This window comes from Acomys minous (assembly GCF_964271855.1).
Source record: "Acomys minous genome assembly, chromosome: 11".
In the NCBI taxonomy this organism is placed as follows: Eukaryota; Metazoa; Chordata; class Mammalia; order Rodentia; family Muridae; genus Acomys; species Acomys minous.
In genome coordinates this window covers 797887-818902 of record NC_140492.1, presented here as the reverse complement: position 1 = coordinate 818902, position 21016 = coordinate 797887, and the positions used below count along the sequence as shown (strand labels likewise).

The 21016-nt window shown below is 49.0% G+C and overlaps 1 protein-coding gene across 5 annotated transcripts in view; it reads right to left on the bottom strand.

The window, feature by feature from the left end:
• Nucleotides 1–800: 800 nt before the first annotated feature.
• The window catches only part of PRDM15 (PR/SET domain 15), a 61344-nt gene continuing 41128 nt past the window's right edge, over nucleotides 801–21016 (bottom strand). For all 5 annotated transcript variants that reach the window (XM_084801187.1, XM_084801189.1, XM_084801185.1 and 2 more), the window contains 13 exons: nucleotides 20668–20835; nucleotides 19315–19409; nucleotides 16790–16921; nucleotides 15566–15700; nucleotides 14868–15031; nucleotides 14056–14135; nucleotides 13601–13720; nucleotides 11495–11626; nucleotides 7917–8000; nucleotides 7420–7595; nucleotides 5560–5640; nucleotides 4133–4342; nucleotides 801–3124 (listed from right to left, as the gene is read on the bottom strand). In XM_084801187.1, coding sequence (XP_084657313.1) covers nucleotides 2648–3124; nucleotides 4133–4342; nucleotides 5560–5640; nucleotides 7420–7595; nucleotides 7917–8000; nucleotides 11495–11626; nucleotides 13601–13720; nucleotides 14056–14135; nucleotides 14868–15031; nucleotides 15566–15700; nucleotides 16790–16921; nucleotides 19315–19409; nucleotides 20668–20835 — 2054 coding nt within the window. In that variant the 3' untranslated portion in view covers nucleotides 801–2647. The remainder of the gene's footprint in view (nucleotides 3125–4132; nucleotides 4343–5559; nucleotides 5641–7419; nucleotides 7596–7916; nucleotides 8001–11494; nucleotides 11627–13600; nucleotides 13721–14055; nucleotides 14136–14867; nucleotides 15032–15565; nucleotides 15701–16789; nucleotides 16922–19314; nucleotides 19410–20667; nucleotides 20836–21016) is intronic.

Here is a 21016-nt window from a genome sequence, read left to right as displayed (position 1 = left end):
GCCAGCAATTGAAAAGCACAGGTCACAGCACCTTTATTCACCATCACACAAACAGTTGTGACATGAGACACCCTCAGAGCTGCAGAACGGCCTTTCTTCACACCCTCAAGATCGACAGGAGTCACGGGTGCTGCCTCTGTCTTTGGACGTGACCAAGAACGGTGTGAAAGAGGAAGGATCTGCCTTCCGTGAGGGGGCACTCTCTAGTTGGGTTTCATGCCAGACACAGGAGAGGGTACCTGGCAGAGACTCCTGAGAGCATATCACTTGCTAACACCATCCCAGAGAGTGGAGCCCTGTGCTCCTGTCATGACACGTGACCCTACAGCATTACAATTCACAAGGAGTAAACAAAATTCCAGTACATTTATTTATTTGAACCAAGACAGAGTCACAGGGCTAGTTGGACACATAGCCATGCCCACCTTAGATCAGTTAAAAAACAAAAAACAAAAACTGAACACTTCGTTCTAATCAACAGTGGTTTGTGTGTGTAGGGAACCTGGAGTGTGGAGATGCCTTTGTTTTGGTATCCACTTTCTATATTCAGAACAGCTGTAACCATGCTACGACAAACTGTATGCCTCAGCCAATGACCCTGGAGAGACCATGCGTCACAGATACTGGGGAGAAAGGCTGTATTTATCTGAGTTCCTGCCTACAACAGCAGGAAGTAGATGCCTCTATGGATTTAAGCCAATAGTGGAAGCAGGAGAGACTTGCACAACCCAAGCTCTGTCTTTCAACAGATTTGACAGCTTGGCTGGAGGCACAAAAAATACATCTTTAAAGAATAAAAGTGTAATTTCAAAGGCCTTTATTTCATCAGGAAGAGAATAAAAGTCAAACGCTAGTGGATGTCTGATAGAGCCCAATGCTCATCTGGGCTCGGCTTGTTCATTGAGAGTCTGTAAAGGCAAAAAGGAATTGTGGTTGAATTTATTTTTAAAAACTAGTGTAGGAACTGTGGATTGCCCACTGCTTCCACGGTTTCCTGGAATATTTTAATTGATTTGGAGAATGAAGGCAATATTTTAGAAAACAGCTCACCCCTAGCCCAAGTTCATTTGCTAAGAGTACTGTGTACAAAGCAGTTAATTACACCCATAAATAACATAAAAACAACTGTCATAAATTAAAAAGTCTAAGAATCTCCCAGCATATAATCCACCAAGAGATGAGACTGGCCTGTGTGGATATGGAGAGGGTGTGACCCACAGACCTGCAGGCCTGTCCATGAGTGTCATCCCCTCCTTAGGCTCCAACTGTGGGACACAAGCTCTAGCCTCGCCCTCAAAGCTTGCTCTCTGGAATGAGGAGCTAAGACAGTGGCATCTTGTGTGACACCAGGCTGACTGCAGCTTCCTTTGTGCATTGCTGGTTAGCTGCCACGGTCTCTGTAGCACGGCTGCCCACATCTGAATACATCCAGGAAACACAGGACCAAGGACAAAGTAAGGCAAGTTCATCTTCAAGTTCTTCTTCTGTATGACGTTAGGAACTGATGAGGAGAGCAAGACCAAATTCCTTGCTTCTCATCTCACCTCTTGGCGTCTTTGTGCTGGGACTGTGGACATCATAAGGGCTGCCTGGCCTGTTGCTAATGGGTTGCTATTGTGCTGGCCACGTTCCCTCAGTGGCCGGCTTGTCTTCCCTATCAGGATGACCTCTTCTGTTCTCACCCCACCCACAGGAATCACTAGCTATGCTTCTCTCCTGTAGCGCTAAACTTCTCCATTTTAGAGGAAACTGGTCTTCAGACACAACCACCTTTGGAATTAAGGCTTACACAGAAAGAAAACATGGGCTCACTGCCCACCCTCCGTTCAGGGGCGTGGCTTAACTGCACCGTAATACATACATTTGGATGGCAGAGTCCTGAGATAGCTCTGGAGGAGCATTGGGATTTGAGCATGTGGGCTCACTTTGCACACAACTGTGTGTGGCATCACACAAGGCATCTGTGCACAACTGGACAGGGACCAACACCCTACAGTGCAAACGACTTTATCATATTAAAATAAATCAATATTGGCCATAAGAGGGTCATAATACATAACGTAGTTATGAAATAAAACAGACTGTTCATAAAAATCAATCTGAATGTTTCCAAGATGTCTCTTGTGCCTAAGCTGGGGGCTCTGTGATTCTTCTCACAGGAGGCCTCAGGCCACAGCTCCTGACAAACTAACTGAGACTTCAGAGGAAGAGTTTAACTTCTCCCTGCTCGTGAATCCAGGAGCAAGGAGAAATGTGGGTTTGCTTCCGCGTGTTGCCTGGGAAGGCTAGATATATTTCAGTATCATCACTGGAGTGCTGACGAAAACAGATCAACTCTCCCTGGTCCTTGGGACATCACACCTGCTTCTAGGATCCTGTTATCTGTGTCCCTGAGCCCCACGACAATCACAGACCTCTGAGGGTGACACTGTGGCCTGGCCAGGCTGCACCACCTTGGGGAAACATATGGCAGAACTCCATGGAGTTAAGCTCCTGCCTGCCAAAGGCCATGTCACCAGCCAAGCCGATAACTCTGTAACACTAACTCAACTTCAGTGACTTTGCCATGTGCACACTCTTTCTGTTTGGTATCCAGCAAACAAACCTCAAGACCTTGGAGCCCTGCTGCAGCTCCTGCCGCCGCGGATCAGTAGCTGTACATCTGCTGCTGCTCATTTGGCACCTGGGGTTGCACTGCCTGCTGTGGGGCCGTAGGGGCCTGTGGTGGCTGCAGTACGTCTGTCTGGGGCACGGCTCGCCACGTGAGTGGGTGCTGCTCACTGAGTTGGTTCCCCAGGGGTGTGATGGAGTTTACCAGTGTGGTGAGGTTGATGAAGTGGGCCACTGACTGAGGGGTTGAGGCTTCTGGCTGTGGATGGATCTGGACATCATTTTGCCGGTTGTGCAACATGGCGGAGCCACTGACAGTGTCAAAGGTCACAGTAAGGATGGAGTTATCCAGCTGTAGCTGGCGTTCAGGGTTGGTAAGATGTCCAACAGCCACTGGCTGAAGATTGGTAAACTGAGTCCCAGCTGCAGTGGTGATGGGGGTCACGGTGATGTTGGTCAGGCCAACGGAGCTTGATGGAGCAGTCACATTGGGGTCCCCCAGGGTCACCACCACCTGCATATGTCACATGGAGAAAGAGACAATGAACTCTTTCTGCAGAAAGGAGAACGAGAGACCTTTCCATAGCCCCCTCCTACCAGCAGCCACAGTCTGCACTAACATTTGCATGCTCAGGCGAGGGAGCTAGAGTAAGGCTTCCACTGGGGAAACCAGGATACAGTGTCCTGGGACAACTGAACTAATAGAAACGAGGAAGGAAATATGGACAGTTCTCAGGGATAATGGAGGGATGGGAAAAAGAAATAAAACAAATGTTACTGGCCAGAAAAAAGAGTAAATCATGCCCAGAATTGGGGAAGATAGTTCAGTTGGTGAAGTGTCCACCACAGATTCATGAGGACCTGAATGTTATCCCTAGTATCTATGTAAAAGCCAGGTATGTGGGTGTATATCCCAGTGATAGAGAGACAGAGACAGAACACACACGCACACGCACACACACACACACACACACACACACACACACGCACGCACGCACGCACGCGCGCGCGTAAAGCAAGCCTGAAAAGCCAGGAAGCCAACCCTTTATCTTCGTCTACCCTCTGACCTGCCTGTTTTGTGTAGTGATGGGGGCAGCCACAGCCGCAGCTCCCTCATACCTACTGTTGGAAGACAGACAGAGGCAAACAGCTTTACTGCAGTTATCATCTCCAAAAATTAAATACACTTATGGAAGAAGTGGGATCTTAAAAGACAAGTGATACAGGCTGAGCAAAGCAGACACTTTACAGAGAAGCCAGCTCAGGGCTGGTGGCTGTCCAGGCTCTTCTCCTTGGCAGGCCCTTTGGGGCACCCAACTGGGAACCATATTTCAGTCTCTCAATGCTAGGGTGCTACACTGTTATTAACGATGACACGTGTGATCTGGAGGTCACAGCTGGCATGAGGCCTACATGGAAAGTGAGCGTGAGAGTTGGAACCACTGTGAACACACATCTATATGGACACACGACAGGACTCGAGTTCAGAGAAGCTGCCCCTGCAGGGGTGGCTGTCACCAACCTGTTGGATGCTCTGCACAGCAGAGTTCGTTTCATCGCCCACGCTGCCTGTGAACTCGGGCTCCTTTTCCGGGTACTCGCTGAAGGTGGTGTCCTCAGCGACTGGCGCTCCGGCCTCCTCCTCCGGTTTCTGCTTCCTCTTGTGGCTGCGCTTGGCAGCCTTCCCCTGCTTCCCGCCTGCCAGCTCCTCCTGCTCCAGGCCCAGGGCAGGCTGTGAGGAGACTGGTTTCAATACCCAACCAGGGCAGTGGGGCCCATGTTGATGGGGTCAGGGCAGCTAGACACCCCCACAGGGCATCAAGCTGCCACAGGACCCGGCCACTTTGTGTTCACAGAGAAACATCTTTAAAAGAGAAATATTTCCCTCCTGGGGAACTCAGATCAAGAAAAGTGCCTGTTAGCCATGACTCGCAACAGGAACCCTGGGTGTAAAGGTTTGATTAAAACTATGCGGGCATTTCCTGCTCATTTCTGTTGAGGCTTATCCATGCCCTTACACAGCTCTGAGAGTGCTGGCAAGATGGGCCATGGCCAGCACACGGGAGGGCAGGGCAGGGGAGTGCCGCTCCACCTGTCTTCCTCAGGGGAGCCAGACCCAGAGTGTGGCTAGAGGATGGTGATGGGGACACTTCCTTCCCCACCTTCACCTATAGACTGGAGAGGAGAGGCAGGTGGAGCTTGGTGAGTTCAAGGCCTGTGTGGTCTACATAGTGTTCCAGGCCAGCCAGGTATACAGTGAGGCCCTGTCTAAAAAACAAAAAACAAAAAAGCCAAAACTACGTTGGCCTGATATGGGTAACTTTAATAGTCATAATAAAAATTTCTAGACATGATCAGTTAAAAATTCTTTTTAGGTTTGTCTTATGTGTTATTTTTGTCTTTTTTTCCCCCTGCCGGAACCGGGAGCCCTAAACCCAGTGCTTTCTAGGCAAGCCCTCTACCACCAAGCTAAATCTCTAACTCCAGCTTTTTTTTATGGGTATGAGTGTTGTTTGCACATATGTATGTATATCACATGTGTGTGCAATGTGTGTACCTTGCTGCCCACAGATGTCAGAAGAATACTAGATTTCTTAGAGCTACAGTTAGGGATATCTGTGAGCTGTCATATCATTGCTGGGAACTGAATATAGTCCTTTGAAAAAGTAGTGAGTGCTCCTAAGCACTGAGCCACCAGCCCTGCAAACTACCTTTTTTTTTTTTTAAGCCATATACACCAGTATCTGAACATCCGAATTCATAGCTACAACAACAAAACTAAGACATACTCTAGAAGGCTCTGGGAAGAAGGCGAAGCAAATCCCAGTGAGACTGTGCTGATGTGTACAGCATGGTGAGTCTGGAGCCTGTGTCTCCTCAAGGTCCAGCTGGTATGTGAGCTCTGCTCCCCTTCCCCTCTACCCTGCAGGTGTGCTCCGCGCTGCTCACCTGGACAATGCCAATGGAAGAGGCATCAATGGTGGTGGTCTCAGGGAGGTGGTCCAGGTCGTCAATCCGAACAGCGAGAACCTGCAGGGCGGAGGACAGTGAGTAGAGTTGCCATGCTCACCCAACAGCTTCTCTGATGATGCAGTAGAAGTCCAAACTCACTGCTGCAGGGGACTGGCCCTAACTAACAAACTTACCTCTGCTTCTGACTCACAGGCTCAAGACTGACTTTGAAACTATTTCTTTTCTTTTTCAAAGATTTATTAAATTTATTTAATGTATACGAGCGCCTTATTTGCATGTACACCTGTATGCCAGCAGATTGCATTATAGGTGCTTGTGAGCCATCATCTGGTTGCTTGGAATTGAACTCAGGACCCCTGGAAGATCAGGTGATGGTATCACAGAGCCATCTCTCCAGCCCTGAAACTATTTCTAGAATGCTCTCTAGGGCATCCCCCAACTCTGTCCTCTGATCCCCTATCTCAAGCCACTGCAGTGCTCTCCAGCCTGGTGGGGACACCTGGTACCTATCTGTTATCTTGTGGTTCCTGTGGTCTTCAGATGGAGGCCACTTCCTCCCTGACATGTGCTCTCAGCGTGGTATCAGTGCACCCTCTGTCATCACAGGGAGCCGAGTGAGCTGAGACACAGAACAATAAGACTGTCCTACAAAGAACCACCAAGAAGAGCATCCTTCAGCTTAATGCATGGCAGCTTTGTGATGAAGTGAGGACCTAGTGCTGTTTCCTTTACTAGCCCACTCACGAGGCTCCTTAGCCTGCAACACTCACACCATGTCCCGCCCGATGAGCCCACGTGGCCTCCCACCAGCCCCGCTGTCTTACTCATGGGTAGGCAACACCAGTCACCTGCTTAGACGCATTACTTATCTCATAACTGGCGACTAAGTCCTATGTAAGGCCACAGACACAAGCGCAGGGAAGAAAATGAATGCACTGGCAAGGCAGAAGGAAAGTGGGCTACCAAAGGGACTAGCTGTAGAGAAACTGCGACTGTGGGGAAGGCTACGCATCTGACCTCACACCAACAGCCAGTAAATCTGTTGCAAAAAGTTGAAAAATGTACACTATTCACGGGGGTGGCAGGGAGCTCCATCTTTGGGCTAATCCAACAGAACACTGCTAGGCCTCCGAGGACTGTGTCTCCTGCTCACACCGGGACTTCAGAGGCCCACAGGAAGGCAGAAGGCTTCCACCAGGTGCTTCTTACAGCTGCACGTGGTTCTTCCTGCCCTACACTGGGGTGGTTGTCCCAGCTGATGCTAAGTCTGTATCTGTTCAAAGCAATAAAGCTCATGTGGGTATTCAGCTTACATGTGCTTTTTTTTTTTCTTTTTTCTTTTTAAACCTACAGACATCAAAAGAGCTTCCCTGCTCAGATCTAGCAATACTTGGCTCACAACTTCTTTTTTTTTCAACCTACATGCTCAGGAAGTTCCCTTCTTAGGGGTCTGGTAACTTTATTTGGTTTTGTTATTGGCCTGAGCTCAGCTGACTCAGTGCTTGCCTAGCATGCATGAAGCCCTGGGTTCAAGGCCCTGTACCACATAAAACTGGGTATTTGCCTGAAATCCCACTCAGGGAAGTGGGAGTAGGAAGATCAAGCTCAAAGTCACCCTCAGATACACAGTGAGTGCTAGGCCAGTCTGGGCTACACAAGATCCTGTCTTAGGAAGAAAAAAAAACTGTACAATTTAGAGACGTTAAGACCAGGTCTCTACCTTAAACTCAGGTTGTACCAGGACAAGGGGGTGTCAGAGCAGAGCAAGTGCCCCAAACCCACAGGGGGACCAGGCCATGCTATGGAGAGATGGGAATAGGTCCCCACCAGGCTAACCTCGGGGTGCTTGCGCCGCATATGTCTGCTCATGGAGGCCCGAGTGGACACCTTGGTGCCACACAACTGGCAGCTCTGTGCTTCCACCTTGTCATGGGTGAGTTGGACATGTTTCTGCAGCATGTACTCCGTCACGTACTTCTTGTCACACACAGAACACGTCCACTGCTTGCCCACTTCTCACACACGTAAGTAGGGTAGAAAAAAGAAATGCAAGTTAGCAGACAGCTATTGATGCTTCAGCCATCTCCCAGGCCAAGCATCTACCACACCCTCTGCTCCTCTGGGGAGAGCCATCACCTGGTTAGACCACTGGCCTAAGACTAGCAGGGACAACTGGCCTTGGTCCTTGAAGAACAGGCACTGGAAAGGTACAGTGGGATTTAGAGGCCAAGGGGCTGGATTAAACCAAGACAGCCCTATTCTGCAAGTGTTTATGAAACTGTTCTCATGTCTGCTCACTTGCACAGTCTGGACCGTGCTGGAGACTCAGTTACCTGTGTGGATGAGTTTGTGGGTCTCCATGGTGTTCCTCTCGCTGAATGTCTTCCCACATAACTCACACATGAAGTCTTTAATTCCTGCAGGAAAAGTCATAGTTGAAATCACACACTTAGTGAGTTTCCGGTGTAAGTGTACACAGAGGGCACCTCAGCCTCTTCATGCTGCAGGGTTTGTAGTACCTCAGAGGAATGGTAAATTGTCAGAAGACAATTTAAAAAATAAATCAGTATCTATTCCCAAATTTACCCTGGAAACTGTAGCCTCAAAAATTTAGCTTTATTCGTATTTTTTAAAAATGAAGAGATTTGAGAAGGCCTAAGAACACAGATATAGAGAGGGGGGCCCCAGTGGTGGAGACAGCAACAATTTCTCTCAACAGGGTAATTCACCTACACACTACTTAGCTTCAAAAAGCCTGGTGCAGCTTCTGAGACACGAAGTAAGAGATTAAACAGCCACAGAAAGCCAGGACCCACGGCAAGAACAGGAATATTTCCAAGAGAGACTGTGGAGGTTCTGTGGCCACACGAACACCAGGGATTTGCCCCCACTACCCAGTAGCACACCCACAGTATGAGCACAATCAAACAGCATCATCCTGGGATGCAAGAAAACTAACAAACGTGATATGGCGCACCAACAGAATGAAGGACCAAACTCATGATCATCTCAAGTAGATGTGGAAAAAGTGTGTGATAAAATCAAATGTCTCTTCAAAACGAGGCTTTAACAAACCCGGTGCAGAAGGCGCACACCTCAGCATGAGGCTATGCATGGCAGGCCCAGAGCCAGCCCCGTACCAGAAGGGAGACGGTGAAGCGAGCTCTACCATAATCCCAAAGGAGACAAGGCGTCGGTTCCCATGCTTGTAGTCAAGATAGCACCTACAGTTTTAGCACAGTCATTAGGTGAGAGAGAGACAAGAACCAAAAATGCAGGAAGAAGGGAAGTCAAATCATCCTGCTTGCACACAGCCTGTCTCTGTGCGGGACAGCCAAAGGCTGCACGGAGATCCTCTAAACCATATTGGATGGGAGAACCACGCAACACAAAGAACAACACAAAGATGCACATCACAAAAGCTGAGGGTGTGGCGCAGTGTGCAGAGTGCGCACCTGGCCCTGTGTACTGCACAAGCCAGGAACGGCAGTGCACACCTGTAATCACAGTACTCAGATAGAAGAGACAAGGTCAGTAGTTCCAGATCATCTTCAGTATACCATGAGTTCAAGACCAGCCTCTCGGGGTTGGGGGAGGGGGGCGGAATATACATCAATAATATATACATCTTCTGGGGAAAAATCATGAAAACATACATCATGTGCATGCATAAAAATGTTATGAAGCCTGTCATTTTGTACAATAAATACACATTAAATAATAAAAAGTCCTGAGAGTCAGGTTGGATACGTAGCAGATGCTTCTGAACAAGAGAATTACCACACTCAGGACAGGGACTCTGTGCTCAGTAGTTTAGTCTTCAGAGACACAACAAATCATGACAAAAGCTATGCCATCTCTCATTGGCACACGTTGGAGTCATCATAGATCACCAAATCAAGACTTCTAAATGAAGTCTTTCAAGCCTAGACCTGAAGATTATAAAAATATGGTAGGGACCCTCAGCACCCAAGTAAACTACACATTGTAGCCATACTGGGGAGAAGATACAATAAAGATCCTGGAACTAGTGAAAGTTCACAAGGGCATCCCTTCAGGCAATACTGAATTGAAGATGGTCAAAGGCTTGGTGGAGTCCAGCCCCTGCAGCCCCTGCAGCTGCCACAGGGCTTCCCAACAAGGAGAACACGTCCATCACGTGCCTCAGGAGCACGGAGGTGCCGGAGTGCCAACTGCTGAAGCCTGTGGAGCAAGTTGCAAAACCTGATGCCACCACGGCTTCAGGTTATAAAATGCAAATCATTTTTATATTTAAAAAAAGATCTCTTCCTTAAATTATACTTTTTTTTTTTGAGACAGGGTTTATCTCTGTAGCCCTGGATACCCTGAAATTCACCCTGTAAGCCAGGCTGGCCTTGAACTCACAGAGATCCACCTGCTTCTGCCTCTTGAATGCTGGGATTAAAGTGTGTACCATCATCTCCTGGCTTAAAGTACAATTTAAATAAAAAAAATCATTAAAGAAATTCTAATCAAAATAACTACAAAGAAAAAAATATCTAGAATAGATACAATGAAAACAGTGAACTGTTCCTACAATAAAAATTATAAACACTGATAAAAGCCACCACAGATACCAAAAACTGGAATGTTAAAGTATTTACAAACACATCCACAAAACATATCCTAAAATAAACTCATGTACAATCAACTGACTCTTAAAAAAGGTGCCGGGAAAACTGGATGTCTACATGCAGAAACTTCAAACTTGACTCTTATCTCTATAAAAACCAACTTAGAATAAATCAAAAATTAAATATAAGACTTTGGTACTAAAAAAAATATTTAGGAGAAACACTTCAAGACATTGGTGCCATGATGCTATTTGAGATAAGCCCTGAATCCCAGGAAACAAAGTAAAACTGTGTATCATACCATGAAACCTCTCCAGAGCCAAGGAAACAGTGAAGAGACAACAAACAGAATGGAGAGGCCCCTGTCAGTAGTCACCTGACAGATGGTCAATATGAACAATGTATAATGAGCCAAAACTTTACAAACAAGCTATCCAAGCTAAAAATAAGAAGTGATGGGGCTAGAGAGATGGCTCAGAGGTTAAGAGCATTGACCGCTCTTCCAGAGGTCCTGAGTTCAATTCCCAGCAACCGTATGGTGGCTCACAACCATCTATAATGTGATTTGATACCCTCTTCTGGCCTGCAGAGGTACATGAAGGCAGAACACTGTATACATAATAAATAAATAATAAATAAATCTTTAAAAAAAGAAGTGGTTATAATAATAACCTTTTATATTATAAATATATAAAAATGTTCACGACCATCGGCTACCAAGGAACTGAAATCCAACACTCCAGTGAGGAATCATCTCACCCTAGTCAGAATAGCTATCATTAAAAAAAAAAATATGCCAGAGATGGGGGGGTGGTAGTGGTGGTGCCAATGGTGGTGCCTACCTTTAACCCCACCATTTGGGAAGCAGAGGCACATGGATCTCTGTGTTTGAGGCAACCCTGGTCCACTGAGTGAGTTCCAGGGCAGCCAAGGCTACACATTCGGGTGGGGGGGAACCTACTAGAGAGACATGGAAAAAAAGATCTCACACTGTGGTAGAATGGGCTTGTGACCCTTTGCAGACATGGGGTACCCCAGTAAGTGGCTATGACTTCCAGGGACCCAGCCAGAGACCAATGGCAAATTCACAAAAAGGTGGTTGGCACAGACGTTTACAACAGGGGTTCCCAATTGTATGCACAGGGCCACAGTACTCGGGAAGTGGGAGAGCACTGAGGTGCACAGAACTATCCCATAATAACCAGAACAATAAGCAAGCTGGGGCTAGGAGCAGAGAAGGGAAGCCCTGAGGAACTCTCTGTATCCGCACTCAGCTGTTTGGTTTTGCAGAGTTGCAGGGTTGGGACAGGACACACCTGTGTGCCGCTTGTAGTGCTTGAGCATGTTGACCTTCTGTGCGAACTTGCGGTGACATTCCTTGCACTCGTATTCCTTGATGCCCTTGTGCAGCTTCATGTGGTGACGCAGGGCATGCTTGGTCTTCATGCCTACAGGAAGCAGATCAGTGTGAGTGCCATTCTCCCGAGAACTTGCCCCAGGGCACTAGTGCCCGTTTCACTCCCCTGAAGAACCTGTCTGAACTCAGAGGGCACAACTTCCACAGACACAGAATGGGCAGGGGAGAAGAAGCAGGGTGTGGCATCACCTCAGAGGGTCCCACTCTACCAGATGCAGGATCTACAAAGTTACCACCTCAGGAGGCCACTAGAGATTTACTGTAACATTAAAATAGTAGTGCGTCAGCAACAGCACCTGAGACGATGCAGTGCAATATACAGGATAACTAGGGCTCTTTTCTGTCTTGATGACATAAATGCTAACTAAGATGAGGACACTAGATTTTTTAAAAGTGCTATTCTTTAAAAAAAAGTATTTTAGGAATAGCACAGCACTTGGAGGCACAGAGGCAGGTGGATCTCTGTGAGCTCTGGGCCAGCCTGGTCTACAGAGCGAATTCCAGGACAGCCAAGGCTATATAGCAAAACCTTGTCTTGAAAAACAATCAGAAAGTTATTTTCTTTTCTTTTGTGTGTGTGAGAACAAGAAAAAGAGAGCAAGGGAGAGTGAGTGTAGAAAGGTGTAGGTCGGAGGACAATTCTCCAGAGTCAGTCCCTCCACTCTGCAGGATGCACGTATCAAACAGTCAGTACACCTATGTGCGAGCACCTCTTCCCACCAAGCCACCTTGGCGGACTGATACTTTTAACTTATTGCAGTCAATTAGGCATTGAGACAACCCACAGCCTCATGACTTCAGGCATCCTCACCAGCCAAGGCACAGTGGGTGAGTGGCAGTGGCCACTGAGAGCAGCAGTGCACCCATAGTGCTCCCACGTCAGGGCAGGCATGGTGCAGTCCTTAGCCGCCTCAGGAGACAAACCAGCAGTGATGTCATGCTGAGTGGGAGGAGTGTGCCCAGAGCCACCCAGGCCCATTTTGTTCCTACCCATCTTCACCTGTCTCTCAGTGTGGAGAACAGACTTCAGACAACCCAGCTGGGTCACAGGGCCTGTCAAGTCAAGAGCCAGCAGGGGACACATGAGTCCCAGCCGGAGTCTCCCAGCTGTCAGTCCCTGGCTGGGTAAGTGTCAGGCCTCTCTGACTATGGAAAAGCAATTTTACCTTAATCCCCTTCTCCTCCCAATCCTCAAATTAAAGATGCCATACACCCCCCACCACCCAGAGACAAAACCTATAGGTGATGTGAGATTTAGCCAAAGCTTGGCTACCCAGCAGACTTTTCTTTAGGTAACTGGCCTGTTCTTGTTCCCTCTCTGGCTCTGCCTCCATCATATCTAGCTATGTTCAAAACAGTGCCACCAGTGCTGTGTTCTGCCACAGCTTGTTTGTCTTTCTTGCAAAGGGTCACAACCCCACTGTTCTAACACCTGCTCATGGTCTCATTCACTCACTCTCGTAACTGTTCTGCTCCGTCTATGTATGTGCCAGGCACTAGAGACCAGCTGGTACGCTAGACAGAGCTCCCCCGGCTTCACAGGCCTTCTGTTCGAAGTGAGGCTGGAGGATGAGAGAAGCCACTTAGTATGTGGCAAGAGAAGGGGGAGCTAGACAGAGCCAGGCAGGAAGGGGCTTAGGGAAAGAGGCTGTACTCAGGGTCACCCTTGGCTACATATCGAGCAGGAGGCCAGCCTAGGCTACCTGGACCCTGTCTCAAACAATAGAATTTCATCAACTTGTATCATCCAGCATTTCTTACAGGCCATACAGGTGCCTTGTGGATAGTTTTGTGGCAAGTGATGTGATTTTGAGAAAGACGGTTTCCTGTACCTGGGACCCTGGCCTCCTTGGCCAAGAAGACTCTATGATTGCTGGCGCCACCCACTCAGCCGTAAGCACAGACTATGTCTATGTTCAGGCCTAGAATTGTAGTGATCATGTTCTGGTGGCCTGGGGTGTCCCACGACTCCAAGGATATTCTGTGGCTCCAGGTACATACCCACCTTTACCACACTCGGCACACAGGTACTCTCGGATGTTGTCATGCACACGCATGTGCTCTTTCAGCATGTCCTTCCTGGCAAAGGACTTTCCACACTGCTCACAGGCGTGGCTTTTCACACCTATAAACAAACACGGCAGTGTCTGAAAGCCTTAACCCACAACAGAAAGGGGTCTCGGCTAAAAGCACAGTGACACCATGGGCTGCCTTTTCAACATGCTCTATGGGAGTCTTTGGAAAGAGAAGGCCCTGAGGGCCTGGAGTGGACACAGGCGGATGACAAGGGATGTGCTGCAAGTGGCAGGGGAGGCCAGGGTTTAAAGCTGGAGAAATGGGGATGCGGTGTGAGGGAGCCAAGGTGTGGCTGTCTGTGCACGGAGCCAGGGTAAGTGACGGAGGAATTCTGCGGCCGGGGCAGGTGAGCTGGCACCAAACACCATGGCAGGAGCATGTTACCTGTGTGGATGAGTTTGTGGCGCTCCAAGTTTCCAATGCTGTTGAAGATCCGTCCACAGATCTCACAGGGATGAATGTACCTGAAAGTAGAGAGAGAGACCTCAGGAGCTACACATCCTTAGAGGCTTATCACCTGAGGGGCTCATCCACTGTGAGAGCCTCATCTGCTGGAAGGTCTCCTTAGCGGTGAAGGTCAGTCCAGCTGTGGGGGGCTCCTTTATCAATGGAGGTGAGGCAAAAGGGTATTATGTAATGGACTGAATTGTGTCCCTCAAATAGTTGACGTCCTAGCCCAGAATGTGGTTATATGTGGAGACTGGCATTTATAGAGCAGATTAAAATGGGGTCACCATGGTGGCTCTAGTCCTTAAGAAGAGAAGATAGGAGACAGGAACGCACAGAAGGCCAAGCCTGTGAGGACACAGAGAAGACGCCAGGTGCTACTCAAGGAGAGTTTAGGAGAAGCCAACCCTGAGATACCTGATTTGGGACCCTGGGCCACAGGACTCTAAAGTGTGAGGTACTTGGTCACAGACCCTGGGAGCTGAACTCAGGCACCCCGTTGCTCACCACACAGCCCCAGACTGACTTTTGACCTGTGGCAGCATGGATGAAACCTAGCTATGGTGGAAAGGTTGTGCTGGCTTGTCAAGTAGGCCAACATACTTTACTGTTAGAACCCTGTAGGGAGAAAGATTAGGAAGGACAGGTGCCCCAAATATCTAGCATAAGATGGCCCAGTGATTGTGGTTTGCTCAGAAGCACTGTGGCTTTGCAGAGTCCCCCTCCTGCCCGGGGCCCTGGACTCTTACTTCTGTACATTGGGGTCAGGCAAGTTCTCTCGGTGGATGACCATGTGGGCATGGTAGGTGGCCTTGAGTGCGAAGCGCCGGTGACAGATGCTACAGCCGTGGCCCTTCTCCTTGTGTATCTCCATGATGTGCTTCAAGTACTCCTTCCCACGGCCAAAGGTGAGCTGTAAGGACGCAGGGCTGGATGCTGACCACTGCCATCCCTGGGCATCTCTGCTACATTTGTATCAGCTAGACCCCCTGGGGAGGGTTAGTTACTCGTGCCAGGGCAGGGTGGTGGCTATGCACAGGAGCTTGCTGCTCAGCAGGTGAGGCTGAGGAAACCGGGTCCCGGGCTACTTAGAAATCAGTTGTCCTCCCTGTAAGCACGCAACCCACCTTGTGTGGCATGGACCAGTTTCAGGCTAGTTGGGCCAAGAGAGGGACAGGACAGGGCTTCCCCAGTCTATGGCCAGTGAGGCTACTTAGGCCAGTTCCCAGGACACTGGTCCCACCCCAGTCAGCAGTCCTGCTTATGTACATGACAAGCCACAGTGGGTTCTGATGGGTGTGAGGCCCACGGGTACCATCCTTAAGCCCAGGTGATACGGGACAATCTTCTTTAGTGGAGGAAATGGACCAAACAGTGCAAGAGTTCTCCAAAGCTCCACAATCACCAACTCCTCATCCCCTTGTGCTCAGCGGCAGGGTGTGAGTACCTGGCACCTCTTGCAGCTGTACTTGTGTGGCTCAGAGTCTGCGCTCTCATCAGAGTTGTCATCGTTCTCCTCTGAGGAGATCCCAATCTTGCCGATGAACTCCTCCCGCTGGTGGTCATCCATTAGTGCAATATCCTGCAGAAGAGTCACAAACCCAGCCTCTAACGCAGGGCACTGCTGCTCTGGTCAGGACTTTTAGGGAATCAGCTGTTTGCCTAGTGAGCTATACCTATGACCCCTGGGATGGTACTGGGTCTGGGATCCTATGGTACAGGCATTCACCAGCTCTCGGGGTCACCTGTCCACAAAATGCCACCTATGCCCAGGCAAAGTCCTAGAGGACCCCAGATGGCCGCAGCACCGCCTGGATGCGGCTCTATTTTCCACTGAGCCTTTGACTCAGACAGGTGCTTCCCCCACCTGTCCTCACACTCGGCTCTTTCCACCCTGGGGCTCCTGCCCCCTCTTCTTTTCCCTGAAGTCTGATAGGCAGCGGCTTACCACCCCCCTTACATCCAGGTAAGAGTAATTTGTCAGGCCCCACAGAGGGAGAATCCCTGTTCAGGTCATACAGCTGGACAACCAGGTGCGACAGTGGAAGTCTGTATGAAAAGCCTGCCGGTGGCCATGCTGACAACTATGGAAGAACATGACAGCAATCTCAACTCCAGTGCCCATGTGTTAAAACTTCACACAGTGTGACAAAGCATGCCCTTTGGGGAATGGTAAGGTCTGACACTCATGAGTAGGATTAGAGCCTTTAATAGGTAGACCTCAGGGCTGGAGAGATGGCTCAGTGGTTAAGAGTATTGGCTGCTCTTCCAGAGGTCCTAAGTTCAACTCCCAGCAACCACATGGTGGCTCACAACCATCTGTATCATAGGATCTGATGCCCTCTTCTGTCAAACATAGGCATACATGCAAATAGAATGTTCATATGTGTAAATAAATAAATCTTTAAAAAAAAAAAAAGGTAGACCTCAGAAACAGTCTCGTCCCTCCACCACATAAGGATACAGCAAAGGTGATGGGTGAATGAGGACGCCTTCAACAGAGAGTAACTTTCTAGCACCTTCATCTTGAGCCTCCCGCTTCAGAACTGTGAAATATAGTCCGTTACTGGTGAGTGCCTCATCTGTGTGCTTTGTTGGAGCATAAAAGCTAACACAGACACTTCCCTAGGGTGGGCCAGATCCCTGGGTACCACCTGCATGGGACCTGCACCTTGAAGTGGACGTGGATGTGGTCCCTGAGTACGTCCACTCGGAAGAACTTGCGCCCACAGATCTCGCAGGTGTACTTCTTGTCACCGTGGGTCAGCAGGTGCTTGTTCATGTTGCTCCGGCAAGAGAACACCTGGGAACAGGGAGCAGTGCAGTGAGGGCTGGGTTATTAGACATGCGCATGAGCTGATCCCTACGGCCCACAGGACAAGCCAGGCAAGAAGACCTGGCAAGCTCTAGACTTATGGTGGTTTAGACATCTACTCACATCACAAGAGAGGACATGCTGTTTCCAGTCTCTGTTGCAATGGGAGCGCCCAGAGTGCTTGTGCTGTGTTAAACAGCTCACTGGCCCACTGAGGAGCCATGCAGATATACCTGCAATTTTCTCAAAGCAGATACCAAAGCTCAACCCAGTTTGAGTACTGTTTCATGTTGCTTTCTCTTTCCAGCCTAGAGAAATGGATGCAGATTCACTCATGTATCCACATTAGTCCTCTGGGAGCCACTTAACAGCCAAGCCTGAGCTGGGGCTGGAACGTGTGGTCTAAAAGGCAGATATGCAACCATCACCAAGGGTCCCAGGAGACCCACTGGTCACAGAGCATCCGATGGCAGGGCTTTCCTCAGATGAAGTGTCCCAGAGCCTACTTATCCACTGCCATGGGCTCCACCTCCATGTTCCTGCACCACCTGGCTCCCAAACCCACAGTTTAAGTTCAGAGGTCCCACATGGCTCTACTACTGTGCTGACACATGGCACACAGGCTTTGGCTTGCTCTGTGGGTTGAAAGAAGCCAGGAAATATGAAAGCACAGTTTCTCATTTCCTCTAGAAAGCATCATTGGATCTGACAGTGCGTCTATGTGCTCACCATCAAGAGAGGACAGCCACGAGGCACTGGGTTCCCCAGTGTGGCGGTGCCCAGGTGCCAATGTTACCCTATGCCAATAGCTCTTTTGTGTGGCTGTGACAGGCTCAGCAGTGGCTCCTCCTCTAAGCAACACTGGAGGCTGCCTGAGTCACATGTAAAAGAGTCTCTCAAGAACTTCCATCCCTAGTGTGCACTTGCACAGAGAGCCCTTTCTAGAAAGTGTGACCTCCAGTATGGGCTCTGTGCAGTAAAGGACATAACTTCTATTCCTCTGGGGACACAGTTGTACCTCCAGTTACCTGAGTTGTCAGAGTTGAGTCTAACAAACAAGCAGTCACATTTCCAGTTGAGAACAGGTGCTCATGTGTGAAAAATGGGACAATGTATGTGTGGCAGCCAGGACAGGGGCTAGGAGCCCCAGATGCCTACACAGTAGACAAGAGCCAAGGCCAGGGCAGCTCATGTGGAGGCACCTGCACAACAGCATAGGCTTCCCAGACAAGAATGCGTACTATCTTGATCACCGTGGGGTGGGCTATCCCTAACTTAGAAAATACTACCTGGCCACTGAGCAGGGATGGCTGGCACAGACAGCATGAAGCCCCAGGGCATCTCAGCTCTTCAGTGTGGATACGAAGCCAAAGTCCAGACACTCATGAGGACAACATGTCCCACAGTGTCAGATGGGACCAAAAGACAGAACAAAACCCAACATTTCTCAGCAGATTCATTGGAAACACATCCCAGGTGGCAGAGACCAAAATGCCAAATTTATAACCCGAGGGATACTTCAGTTGCCCTAGGAGGTGCATTTATAACCTCTTGATGCTGAAACATGGTGTTGTTTACAGAGTTAACACTAAAGGGAGTTGAAGAAATGGCTTAGAGGTTAAGAGCACTGGCTGGTTTTTTTTTTTTTAAAAGGGTCCTGAGTTCAATTCCCAGAAACTATATGGTAGCTTATAACCATCTATAATGAGATCTGGTGCTCACATGTAGACATTATGCTGCATAAATAATAAATACATCTTAAAAAGAAAGAAAGAACAAAGTTAACACTTAAGAATTGCACAGTAGAACTGAAAGCCAAAAAATAAACCTCATTGTGGCGACTGGTTTTCTGGTCAATTTGACACAAGCTAGAGACATCTAGGAAGAGGAAACATTGGTTGAGAAAAGCACCTCCATTAGATTGACCTGCAGGCAAGTTGTGGGCGTATTTTCTTGATAATTACTGACGAGAGGCTCCAGCTCACTGTGGGCGCTGCCACCCCTAGGTTAGTGGTCCTGGTGCTATAAGAAACCAAGCTGAACAAACCATGGAGAGCAAGCTAGTAAGCAGCACTCCTCCATGGCTTCCTGCCTCCGGTCCCTTCATGATAGACTATAAGCAACTCTTTCCCCTTTAAGTTGCTTTTGGTCATGGTTTACCACAGCAACAGAAACCTAACCAGGACATGTGCTATGTCTTAAACGTGTGATTTTATGTCAGATTGCATTCACAGCTATCTGGGGGTACAAGGGACCTGCAGGCTGTGGGCTGGACATACTTACAAGTTTCCTGGGTAATGCTCCCTGTTTGCAGCTCTGAGCTTGCGCTTAGGAGAGTGAGGACTTGGCTTCCAACACCAACAGTGACTGCAGAACATTACCTTGCCACATACTGGGCATCCAGAAGGTTCCTTCTTGTAACGAACCAGGCTTTCCCCACTGGCCTCCAAATCTTCTCTCTTCACCCGCCGCACACCTGAAATCCCAACCAGATGGGAAATATGAGGCTACACAGCACAGGTCCGATCCCAGCACTTCCTGGGGACTATGCCGAAGATACTGTGGTACTAGATATACAAGAGGCTGGTGGGGCACTGCTTGAGCCCATGGGTTCAGGGCTATCTTGAGCAACACAACAGGACTCCAACTAACTAACTAACTAGCCAGCCAACCAACTAACCTAACTAACCAACCAACCAACCAACCAACCAACCAACTTCATGTGAAACAGGCAATCTCTAACCAAAGGAGAGAAACCAGGTGTCCTTTGTGGGCATTTCTACATGATCTGACATGGCCACAGAGCTGGCGACATGGGCATCAGGGAACAGGCTGACTCGGGGCCCAGGTCTGTGAGGCACAGCACAGTGGATCTGAAGCTAGGGGCATTCTCAGCTTCCAGAGCAGTGAGCTGCTGCCCACAGCAGTGGTGTAGTGGTGTGGGTCACATGTGAGTGGTGGATCTAGTACAGCTAGGTTCCTCACAGAAAACAGCAGGGTCCACAGTATCCTCAGTTCTGAAAACAATTATTACCTCCACTGTACAAGCAGGAAAACTAAGGCATAGTGACTTGCCCATGGTTCTTTGAGGCTGAGTGGGGCCTGGACCACATGGGACCTAAGAATCTCATGGGACCGTGCTGTAGGTCTATGAACTGATGGGAACCGAGGTGGGGAAGGAGGGAGCAAAGAGCAGGAACTGACTAGGGATGTGACCTGGTCTTGTTTTCACAAACTTATGTGCATGTACCTGATAGTCATGCATTCTACGCAGCCCTAACTGTTCTGTAAATAGTGTTTATGTCAGTGAGTGCTACTGACAAAGGTTGTGACTCTTAGCAGGGAAATAAGGACAGCCTTAGTCAGAGTGCTGTTTTTAACCTGTTCCACTTTTCTTGCTGCTGCCTCTCATGTGTGGAGAGAGCCGACTCTGCTGGATTATTCTCTGATGTCACAGAACCTACTGTGCAGGCTGATGGCCACCACCCACAGGACCCACCGGCACACTCCACTCCTTTCACATGGCTGAACCTGCTGCACGTAGGACGCCGTACTGACCTTTCTTACACCTCGTCATACCAAAACCATTCTCTGAAGACTCTGGCAGCAGTCTATCTGTGCTTCTTTGTTCCTCATTCTTCCCAGCACTTCTCTCTGATCACAACAGTGTTAACAGCATCCCAAGACCCCCAGGGCCCAGGTCAGAAAGCAGGCATCTCAGGCCCCAGCCTCACCGTCCAAGTGCCGCCTCTGGTGGTCCAGCATGACATCCTTGCGGTAGAACATCTTACTGCAGACCTCACAGGCAAACTTCTTGTCACCGTGCTTCTTCTTGTGCTTAGAGAGGTTGCTGTTGGTGGAGAAGAATCTGAAACACATCTCACATTGGAACGTCTTGTCATCTGTCCAGAGAGCAAACAAACACACAACGTGCGGTAAATCATCCCTGACCGGGCTCGGGGTGAACAGCAGAGCCAAAGTAGAAGACCATCCCCTAAAAAAACAGTAGGCCTCTAAGGTAATGCCTCTGCCTCTGCTTCCTCCCACCCCACCCCCCCTTCCTCTGCCAAATCCTAGCAACTG